Source organism: Opisthorchis viverrini (genome assembly GCF_000715545.1).
Source record: "Opisthorchis viverrini unplaced genomic scaffold opera_v5_203, whole genome shotgun sequence".
Lineage (NCBI taxonomy): Eukaryota > Metazoa > Platyhelminthes > Trematoda > Opisthorchiida > Opisthorchiidae > Opisthorchis > Opisthorchis viverrini.
In genome coordinates, this window is record NW_008751859.1 from 362,933 (window position 1) to 374,884 (window position 11,952).

An 11,952-nucleotide genomic window follows, 5' to 3' on the forward strand; every position below is an offset into this window, starting at 1 on the left:
ACACAACCGAAAACACGCTTTCTAACTGCCTCGTTACGGATTCGCTGACACCAACCCACACGAGCTATGGTTCTGAGACAACGGTCATCGAACACCTGAAGACGTCTCAGGTCCGCTGCTCGAACAGGCCAAGTGTCACATCCATACAACAAAACAGCCCGTCAGATCTGAAAAACTGGATTAACATTGCGTGCGACTCATCTATTCGTGGATTCGCTGCATCTGTATTCTAATCAGTTGCACCTGAAGTTGCCGAGGCTGTACTTGCGGGAATCCCACGCTTATTCTCGATTATACGATGGCTTGTTTTGAACGAGCGAACAGGCTCTGGTCTGCTTATTTCCGCGCATCAGTAATCTCAGCGAATAGTAACCAGTTTGCGGAAACGTATTCACAAGGTACGCCGAAGTATGATAAGAGATCTTCGTAGCTCGCTGGCCGTAATTTTGGACTATTGGTACATATAGGTCGCCCGCGGTCCGAGGATGAACTGTTGTGAATGATATCCCGAGTGATGTTTACTCCACGTGAGCGATCTCGATAGAATTGGACGCATAGGTTGATCCTGTTATCAACTTATGAACGAATATCATAAATTCCGTGAAAACCTAGCCGTTTTCTCATCAGTTGAAGAAAAATCATATATTCACTCCTCTACCATGCCTTGTAGTCCCGCTTGGTCCCTGTCCTTGGTAAATCAAAAGTTTATTGCTCACCATCTCTACCTCAACTCCACCTTATCCACAGGTAACATCTTACAATCCCGATTCATCGGGGCATCCCTCATATGCGCCAACCTCAGCAAAATTTTGAACCAGATGGCCTTCGACGAGACCGTTGTGGCTCTTGGGAAACAGAAGAGCGAAATGCATTCTGCTCCAAGTGTCCTGGTCTATTGCCTGCGTGGTGGACAGAGATCCAATTCGGTGGCCACACTTTTAAGCGAAATTGGTTGGCCCGGTCGGATTGGTTTGCTTCTCGGTGGGTTTCACTCATGGCGTCGTCTATTGCTACGTCAGCTCGATGCCTGGCCCCGTTGGCGAATGCCCGGTCAGTTTTGGATAATTGCCGGTCTTACAGGTAGGTTGGTGTTATTCTTGACTGGTAACCGCACCGTCGTGGCTCACTCGGTTCCAGGATAAGAACACTGTTCGTTTGTCATTTCAAATCGCCACAGCAATCGGCATTTGGTTGGTACCTAGTGTTCCCCATAGGTCGGAGCATCGATGGTTTGGATGAATTAATTCATCAGTACTTTGAGCTCTATCATTGCCAAACAATTTGAAAACCTGTGACACGGTGCTTTATTGATTGTCTAGGCTGATGTCTATCCATCGAAGCATGACCAAGTGATCAATGGCGCTGGTACTGAATTCGTCTGCCAAAAAACTTTATATCATCGTTTTGTAAGCTGTGCCATGAGACAGTCTACTTAGGTCACCCTATCCAGAGACTACCTGAGTCGGTTGACTCATATAGACAAAGACCAAATCCTTTGGACGAAGCCCCAAAGGATGAGATAGATCTGGCTTCTTCAAATAGAATCTCTTTGAAGAAATAATTGGTGAATCTATATTGTTTCGGATTTTCGGCACTTTCCTTCCAGCTGCAAGTTCTGTTCTCTTTTACAGGGTCCGGAAAGTCATTGGTTCTTTCCGAACTGTCCAGAGTGAACGAGACTGTGCTAGATTTGGAAGAATTAGCTGAGCACAAAGGTTCCATTTTTGGGACCTTGGAAACCACAAACTCCTCCACGCGGTCCCTCATTTCACAGTGTCAGTTCGAAACACGATTGCACAATTGGTTTATGACACAGCAATGTACATCAACAGCATTCTCTCCGGTTTGGCTGGAGTGCGAGTCTCGATCGGTTGGACCACTTTGTCGTCTCTCCGATGGATTATGGCAACGACTGAGGTCCACCAACCCTGATGTCGGTACACACCGAGTGTGGCTTGATGTTCCCGAGGACGCCCGCATAGCCTGGATAATCGAGTGTTATTCGGAATCCGCAACAGATCTCACAAGGCTGGACCAAGTTCTTATGAAGTAGGCCTCTAGTTTGCTTGTTCGACTCCCTACACTCCCTGGCTATTTGTAACCCTAACAGATGCTAAAACTTGACACTAATTTTAAGGTGGATAGCAGCGCTAATTTACTGAATCCAACACTTACGAAAATCACCGTTTTCGTCCCCTTGTTTAGAAGGTTATTTCACGGGTCCTTAGCCTTTTCCCACTTTCCGTAGGATTTTCACTACGACTTGCAAGAGTATGATTCACAGTATCCCATCGTGTAAGCAATGATAATATTCGTGTGAAGACAGGACACCTGTTCAAGCGAGTGATTTCCTTCGATGGTGCATACTTCAATCCAAATCGAAAAGCGACCACTCCTACCACCAAAACAGCTTTCCGTTCCTCCTGTAATTAGTCCACAGCAACTCATCGATTGTAAGACGAAGAAGAATGGAATTTTAGGCCTCTAAGGCGAAGAAACTTTCCTTCGGTGATCACGCATTTTTCTATGGTAACAAAGGTTCGTTCACTCACGATAGGCTGTCTTTTTTTAATTCGTGTGACGAAATCGAACATGCAATCACCAATGGACTGCTTCCTGTCGATTACATTTCTCTTTCGATGGTACCACATCTATTCCTATCAAGCAGAATCGAAGCTGTGCTTAAAACATGGAACTTAGATATAATTCGCATACAGTGGCACCTGCGAGCATCGATTATTCACGGGGAGCTATCCGTGTGCGTTTTATTAGGGAAATCATCCTTCTTGGGTACCACTTTGTCCGACTGTAGGAACAGCTTATTGTAAGCCGAACCGAGAGGAACCCTTGGCCCGTCCAACAATGGTTGCTTCCATTTTCAGTTTTCCAAATGGTCCATACCACACGGACTAATGTTCTGTCTCCGGACAGCCTGCTGCAAATATATTCTTCCGCCGGTAGGAATGTGCCAAATCTAGTAATAGCAAACCCACGCATCTCGCTAACGATTAACGATCCATCAAGCTAATATCTTCGTCCAAATGTTTGATTTGAGTGTTTTTGACGCTCAAAATCGGTCATTTTACACAATTTCCATGTTTAAACGAGTGAGTCCGAGTTTATGGCGATTTCAAGCTGTAGCGGTTTGCATCAGATAAACCGTCAACGTTTCCCAGTAGCTCGTCGTTCGGAAATGACGATAATAAGCCAGTCGCACGTTAAATTTGGAATCTACTCTTTGCACCACCGGTGTGTCCCTTCACATGTTCTTCCTTGATGGGCTGAGCATAATTGCCCAAATACCCATTACCATTGTTGAGATTATTTATGCCATCCAGTTCTCCACCTGTTTCAAACTAAGCGCTTCTGAAGGCCAGCACTTCAATGAGAACGCCTAACAAAAATGTGTATAAGTTGGGTAACCGCTGGTTTTCCTGTGAGAATGGTTCGCATGGCCTAACGGCATTTACACCCATCTGTGGCTTAACGTCAATCAAAAACTTACTTCAAGAAAAATACTTGGGAAGCGCTGAAACATCAGTCGATCTTCCCAAACTCGGTACTTGCTAGAGATTCCCGTTCCTAGCATACCTCACCGTAAAAACGTCGAGCCAACCGCCAAGGTAGGCTAGACTGATATTCGATGTCTTACTGACTTTAGCCATGTGAGGAACCTCGTTTAGAACCATCGGTCGTGGCTAACGTTAAACTTATGTTGGTGTGCGCCAGCGGCCTATGGAGTAAAAGTACAGGTTGTCTGGCCGGACAAGCAAGCGGCGGGGCTACTGTAACGCGGCTACGCGTATTACACACAGCTAGGCGACGGCTCAAATCCATGCACGAATGCTTATTGCATTGTCGGTTGCAAATAAGTGGTAAGTAGCCCTGTATCTCTTGGCAAATGGTGTCAAGTGCCTCAGTATTTAGTTAAAAGCTTTACTTAGGTGACATGGTGAGGAAGGACACAATAGCCTGGGCTACAAAGGCCGTGGTCCATGATTTAAAAGCACATGGAAGCCGTCTTGACAAGATGGCAACAGGTATCTAGCGCAGCACTCACACAAGCTGCGCTTTTCGCCAGAAAAAAAATGCATATACGACGTTAACCCTTGGTATACCCGACGAGACGGTTCAAGCACAGTCACTCACTAGACCGCGGAACTCGTTTTTTGTCCTACACGCACAAATCACGCCACGCAATCGTGGCCTATTTGACTTTTGACAATCTGTACCGTCTGGTATGAGTCGAAACAAACCACGTGCACATACACCTACCGCAAACTCACTACAAACCGAACACAGTTTACAAAGCAACAACACTACGAACGTCACCCAACTCGGCATCCAGCCACACACAAATTACGGCACGCAGTCCACGGACAATCAGAAAGTACGTGTAGCTGTTACCACAGCGAAAGAAACATGAAGCATGAGTCCGGGCGAACAGCAGAAACTATCAACTCGTGCCCACAATACGATAGGTTCCACTTTCCCTAGATGTGTATATCGTAATCAGATGGGTTGACGAACATGTTTTCGGCAAGGTATTTTCAAGTCATACAATTGCAAAGGTTAAGAGAGCGGTATCTAACATATTTGAATGAGTATGGTGTAAATGGACAGGGGATCGAGTGAGATGACATTGGCTACCTATCAAAGAACCATTAGTTCAGGTCGCCAATAGGATGACTTGAGCTAGTCAGCTCGGGGGGTGTTGTAGTTGTGTGTTCAGCACACGATGCATGTGTGGGGGGAGGTGAGTTGGACCATGGTAAGTACAACACACGAACAAAGCGTTTTTGCCGACAAAGGATCGGGTCGCGATGTCGTATGGCGATAGCTTCAGCCACTGCAATTGTGCGCTGCTGTACTGATCTGGGTTGGTTAGCCGGCGCCTTGTAAACAACGCGGAAACTTTGGCTGGGTATCACGTTGTGTGCAGTGTCAGCTAAATGTTGTACTACGGAGCTGGTTATCGTCCTCCTAGTTCCAGAAGCTAGCTAGGGTGGGTTGTGTTCCTTCATTCTTTGGCCGAGTTTCCTAGTCGTGCGTCCGATGTATTCCGCTGCACAGCAGCAACAGAATGAGTAAACTAACATATTTTGGGCGTGGACAGGCACTCTATCCTTGAGATTAAAGGGGCACAAACGATTGCTGGTGAACCAAGTTCGGAGTTTTGCGGCCGGGAAAACTTTGTTCAGACTGGTGGAAAGTCTTCTGTTCAGTAGAGCTGACTAGCTCAAGTCATCCTATTGGCGACCTGAACTAATGGTTCTTTGATAGGTAGCCAATGTCATCTCACTCGATCCCCTGTCCATTTACACCATACTCATTCAAATATGTTAGATACCGCTCTCTTAACCTTTGCAATTGTATGACTTGAAAAGACCTTGCCGAAAACATGTTCGTCAACCCATCTGTGTTTTTATTATAGATGGGAATTTTCGGAATATTGTAATCACTTGTCAAAAACGCTCCTTGTTAGTTCTCATCGCTTTCCGTTTATTCAGCCAATTTTTAGGCTAGCCAATTTTTAGCATAACGCATACAGGATGGAGTAATATGGCTTTTGCGCTTAACAATTAAAGTAGATGCCCACCAAATAGTTCTGTTACGTAACCACGATATGGCCTTAAATGTAGTGTGATTAGATGGTCAGTATCATCATCATGAAACGGCATAATAACACGGATAACACGACGGATCTGGGATTCGTGGTCTGTCCCAAGGCCCGTAATCTAAATGCACAGGTTGTCTGGCGTGACAACATCAAAAAAGTGCTCCAGTGGGGCAGCTGAATAAATAAAACGACTTTGGGAAAGTGCAACCCACTTGTACATACGTTCTACTGGTAAATGTCACTCAGCGTTCTGTGTGGTGCACATTTGTGGGGAGGGGCATTGTACTCATTCTTATGCGCACGCCGTTATCTTATCCGATCTGCTGTAACTCCTCTCCCTCTCTTCCCCAGATTATCCAGCTACCATTCCTCCAAACGGTTGGCCGAATGGCGACAAGCCATAGAGCGTGGGGACTTGTCAAGCCTCGTGGCCAGTCTGCTCAGACATCATTACGACCCGCTGTACCAAAAAAGCCGCAAACAACTCATGCATGACGCGGAACAGCATGGACTAGCTCACCGTCTTTCTTTGTCTTCCGTGGACCGAAGCACTGTTCGATCGAGCATAATCCCGGTACTACTAGATCTTGCAGAGTCCTACAACACCTCCCCCTCTAGACTGAGAAATCGCTGTACAGCACAATCGTAGCTTAATTTTGTACAAACCATACTCTACCAATAGATTTCCTCCTTCATATTTTCATTTTTCAATTCTAGCTTTAGCATACGTTCGGTCGTGCTAGCGACCAATTAGACAGGGTATTCCGACTTAGTGTTGGATGCAGCCCTGTTTTCATCTTCGGTACAACTGATCGGTTGTTGGGATCCTCTGGGTATTAGCCCTCTGGGGAGAGAAATGCTAACCTAAGCAATCCCGTATGAACTGAAGCCCCAGCCTCTTGTTTGTAGATAATCCGATCGGTGTGGTGGGTAAATCCACCACTCTGGGCAGGTTCCTGAGTCTCAGCGGCTGACAGAATCGCCCCTTGAGTCGGGAGGATGAGACCGGCGTTCGTCGCTCCTGGATTCCCATGGTCCTGATGTGGAATTAGTTTGTCTGTGATGTACATGCTGCCAAAATGCAATTCATGCTGTTTTGTAGGTCGTAAACCTGGCTGATTCGTGCAAACTATGCTCAGGGACTTTTTCACCGTCGCTATCTCCGAAGCAATCCCGAATCAGGTTAAAAAAAAGGTCGAATCAGTAATGCTGACCTACTTCAAACGCATTTGTGAGCAAGGAAGGATAAATTATCACACCGAGTAGGTCTTGCTGCTGAGGAATGTTCTTCACATGTTGAAAGACTGTCTACTTTGGGCAACCAGCCACGTGTGGGGCGAAGAAGACTCAGAAACGGTCAACCCATTATGGATAGATGCTTCCACCAATAAACTACGTCGTCTCCCCACAAAGCGACCACATATCAAGATATTCACATGGCTAGTGACTCTGAGAGACATATCTTAGTCACGTGGCAGTCACCACAGCCAACACCCAGTCAGACAATTAGAGTAAACCAGTAAACCGGTTGGGCCGTCGCATCCAATTGCATGACTGTCCTTCCTTATTCTCTATCCCCGATCGGAGCATCGCACACCGTTTGTGTGGTTCAAAAGGGAATGACTAGGCATGACTTATGTGCTCCTGCCGAGGATTGCCCAGTAGTGAATCAAGAATTTATGTGGGCGGTTATCTGAACCTGTCGTTTCGCTGGATGCTTCATGTGACTTTCCTGATCTATATATTGTCTCCCGCATTTCATGTATTTTTACCTTTTTCAGTTTTCTCTTTTGGTAAAAGATGCAGCGTGGCGGTTTTCCGCTTGCCTCCAACATTTTCAAGTCATGGGAACTAGCAGCTAACAAACTGGAATTTCCAATGTGAGTTGATAGCAGTCCTTCTCCTGTTTGCCTGTGTTTTGAAATTTTCCAAAATACTATGCAGATGGGTTTGCATGTGAACCTGGGTCCGTGATATCAGTGTTTTGAAAACAGTTTTCGGTCAACTCTGGATTATTTCGGAAGATACTGACCTGGTAACCGAAAATAGGATCTTTTCCAGATAAGCCCCGCAAAAAGTTGACACCCGCCACCCAAAAAGATTAGAAAAAAGAGGATGTGAAATCTGTGCTTTTAGTTTTTATTGAATAAGGTGAGACTGGGATATATCCTTATTAATTTGCATGAAAATGTCCATTTTTCGGTACCTTTGCCTCCAAACGAACTCACACAAGTAGCTGTCCACTAAAGATCGGTGTGCGCCGCATTGACCTCTATTCTGCATCCTGTAGGCGTGGCAAAGAGATTCTATTGTTTGTGTGTGAGCTTCAGTCGTTGGATTCACAAAGTTTTCTGTATGATTAACCGTTTCATGAGCATAATCCATGTCAATCATCGCTTCAGTTCCTTGGTATGATGTCCACATATCGGAAATGACGATTAAGCCGGGGGCGATGCAGGCCTGGATTGTGTCCATCAAAGTGGCCGCAGTTCGATCTGGCACTGCATACATGAACACCTCTTTATTTTCCCGGCAGATCCCTTCGAAAATCCACTGCTGGGGAAGGACTCGCCCTGCGTGGATCGACGAAACGCTAATATCTCGCCGTAAAATCCACGCAGAGCGAGTCTTTCCCTGGCAGTGGATCTTCGGAGGGATCGGCCGGGAAACCAAAGAGGTGTTCATGTATGCAGTGCCAGATCGAACTGCGGCCACTTTGATGGACACAATCCAGGCCTGCATCGCTCCCGGCTCAATCATCATCCCCGATATGTGGGCATCATACCAAGGAATTGAACGATGATTAATATGAATCATACTCATGAAACGGTTAATCATACCGAAAGCTTTGTGGATCCAACGACCGAAGCTCACACACAAACAATAGAATCTCTTTGCCACGCCTACAGGATGCAGAATAGAGGCCAATGCGGCGCACACCGATCCTTAGTGGACAGTAACTTGTGAGTTCGTTTGGAGGCAAAGGTACCGCAAAACGGACCTTTTCATGCAAATTAATAAGGACATGTCCCAATTTCACGTTCTTCAATAAAAACTAAAAGTACAGATTTCATATCCTCTTTTTCCTAATCTTTTTTGGGTGGTGGGGGGTTTTTTTTTGGGGGGGGATTACCTGAAGAAGATCCCTGCTATCTAGCTATCAAGCCCGATTAGCAACTTGAGTGGGATAAATACTGAACGACGTGGAAGTGCACAGTGGAAGCCCACAGTGCCCTATTGCTTTTGTTCGATGATGCGCCTTTGATCAGCCAAGTACATGCTGCAATGCAGTGGAGTGTAGGAAAACTGTCAAAACTATCAACGGTTCTTGGGTTGACGTCGTTCGTGTACTCCCAAGATTCTGGTGTCCGTTCGAGCGCGCTTTTTTCTGCCTTGCATTTCCAAGTGCAACTCGAACGATTCCAGCTGTCAGCGCCGATCGTTCGGTTCCCGTCCATATCTTGCTTGTGTAACATTTAAAAGCACTTTATGGCGGGATAACAATTATTGTGCAGTCACGCCCCTGGGTCCATCTGGTCTTTTATGGGAGACCTGGATATCAGTTGAGGATCCATGCCACCATAATGGCGGGGCTACTTGATACCTGTCAGCCCGCACACAATTTTTCACATCATCGTTCACGCCGTCGCGTCGCAATGAGGAGGTGTTTTGTGACGATATCTTCGCGACCCTGATGCTCGGTAGTTCCCGGAAACACTATTACACCAAATAATAATGTAGCACCGTTCATACGTACCACTCTTACGTATCTTTTCCTCTGACGGCTTCATATAACCGCACTCGATTGTCCCCTAGCACACTTAGGCCGCCATTAGATTAGTCCAAGTCCTCTGGTCACAGATTCAATCATCCATGCTCAGGGGAGAAGTACGAATTAACCAAGCTAAGTGTGAGTATTCGAACGGTCTAATTGTCCATTGGGTAAGAAAATCGGTTTACCCCTGGCTGACCTATCGCTTTCTCGATCGACGTGCACACAATGAAGTGTATGCTGAATGATCTAAGAAATTCGCCGAAAGTACTAGCATACACATTAAAGTGAGTTGCACGAGCCCACGACAATGCGAACATGTATCCGACCGTTTACTTTAGTCCAATACTTCAGTGAGGGCCTGCGCCAGCTGACCTGTACTTTCGAACTAAGGACATTGGAGTTTACCGAAGCATTCTCCTAAAACACATTGACTGACCCATTCAAACCAGATTACTGTGTTTTCTTGCGGTGCAGCTGGACATTTCTTTCATCTGAGGTTAGATACATTGAGCAGATCGCCCAACAGTTACGACCCGAAGTACTTTACCGGAAGTGGAAGTTTCACTAATCGAGTCTCTGGGCTACTGTACGAGCTGAGCTCAGGTACCTGGTCTAGTTGACCGTCTGCGCTGCTGAGTTGAATTACTTGGGCTTTAACAATCATCTATTGTCTTTGAGGTCTTGTGCCACCGTTTTTGGCTTCCCTTTCGTTCACTGGAACACGCGTAGCGACTGTCTCATTAACTGTGGCAGATGTGACGTGCAAACTCGGTAACTGTCGTTCGGTTTCAGCAGCATACGGGCTTGACTGTACCGGTTTTTAGGCGCGGTGCCTTGTTTTTCTGCTTCACTTGGTATTGCTTTGTTATCTGGTCTCGACTTTAAAATGCCGATTGCAGGTTATAGTACACACGCCTTGCTTTTCGCCTGGTCCGTAAGCTTTGAGTGCAGTGTCTAGTGCGACAGGATCGCAGGCGACCTTCAGTGGAACATCGAAACCGAGTAACAGATCAGGTATATTTTAGGCCCTTTCTCCCCACCGCAGGAACTTGCGAACCACCCCTTTGCACAGAGCAATAGTGACCAGCCTTTTTGTCTGATGTAGGTCAGCCGGCGTCAAAGCGCACAATAACGGGTGTGTTCAAGCGAGTAGGTGTTACCTACCCACTCATTTATGAGGGCTCGATTGACTACTCGATACAGTGTGCAGCCGGTTTCGCACATCCTTCAGCTGCGTAAACAACGTTCATCGCTGGATGTGCCACAGTCGACTCACATGATCTAGCGGACATAGGTAGACGAACATATTCATCAATCAGCGGGTTGGGAAAAAAATCGCACACCACTAACGCGCTGATGGACATATCTTCCGTGTACGTCTTTCAGCGAAAATAGAACTTGCTAACCGGTCTGAAAAAATTGGTTACCTCAGATATTCTGGGTGGATAAACGTGCTATCTTCATCCAATCTCCGTGTGGCTTTCAGAACATGGATATTCCCGAATAAATGCCAACATATTAGTACGCAGCCTAAAACAAGATATGATTGGGCTTATTCAATCAGATGAAAAATGCTTAGAACCGATTGAGTAGTCGTCGTTTTCGGAAAAGTTTAGTAACAATCGGTAGATTTTTTTTGTGATCAAACGAGATAATGTGAACAGCTTCCACGACTACCTCAATAGTTTAAATCCACACATCAAGTTTTGCACGGAAATGGAGTCCACCTCGGGCACTTTACCCTTTCTGGACTGTTTAACACATTAAATTGGTTGGAAATTGAAAACTACTATCTAGCAGAAACCAACAGACACAGGAACCGTCTTAAGCTATTCGTCAGCCGTAGTGTCGCCAGTAGTGTCTCATTGATGTTGCGTCGATTCAGAGCGCTGTGCACAGAAGAGATCGACCGAACGGCAGCTCAAATCGAGGTTGCCAACAAACTTCAAGAAATAGGATACCCAGTGGGTTTGATTAAGCGTCAACTAAGAAAGATATTGGCTCCAGTATCTAGACCCAGTAAGTAATGGATTGGCACAGCAGTCATTCCATAAAAAGCAGGAACATCGGAGGTTATTCGAAGAGGAACTCAGCCAACATTCGAGTAGCTTTCAGAGGGGAAAAACGCTACGCTCAGTTTTGGTGCAGTTGAAAGATCCTGTGCCGGTTGAAAGGACTAGGGACTGTGTGCATAAAGGTAACTGCAACGATTGCACTAAGGTTTACATAGGACAAGCTGTCAGGGAATTGCACATTAGAACTGATGAGCATAAAAGAAGGATAAACAAACCGACAAGGAATGCGGAAGAATGCCAAATGCTGATCCAGAGCTCAGCGATGGCGGTACATGCCCTAGACACGGGACATAGAATGGATCTGTAGAATGTGGAAGTTTTAAGGCGGGGACTGCGATTCACACCACAGCGGCTGATAGCCGAGGCGATGGACATTACTAAACATCACAGCGTGAATAGAATCGAGGGTGTGGAACTGGCGAGCATATGGAAAGCGGTCTTAGATGAGCCGAGTTACCACGTGACTGTATTGTTGCCAATCC

The 11,952-nt window shown here is 46.1% G+C and overlaps 2 protein-coding genes across 2 annotated transcripts in view; both read left to right on the plus strand.

Moving 5' to 3' along the window:
- The window catches only part of T265_08127 (hypothetical protein), a gene marked incomplete at both ends in the record, with an annotated part of 34,300 nt that extends 27,982 nt beyond the window's left edge, over positions 1-6,318 (plus strand). The window contains 3 exons of the mRNA XM_009173840.1: positions 748-1,080; positions 1,632-2,049; positions 5,972-6,318. Of these exons, the coding sequence (XP_009172104.1) occupies positions 748-1,080; positions 1,632-2,049; positions 5,972-6,269 (1,049 nt within the window). The remainder of the gene's footprint in view (positions 1-747; positions 1,081-1,631; positions 2,050-5,971) is intronic.
- A 925-nt stretch (positions 6,319-7,243) lies between these two features.
- The window catches only part of T265_08128 (hypothetical protein), a gene marked incomplete at both ends in the record, with an annotated part of 22,855 nt that continues 18,146 nt past the window's right edge, over positions 7,244-11,952 (plus strand). Inside the window, one exon of the mRNA XM_009173841.1 lies at positions 7,244-7,500. Within this exon, the coding sequence (XP_009172105.1) occupies positions 7,421-7,500 (80 nt within the window). The remainder of the gene's footprint in view (positions 7,501-11,952) is intronic.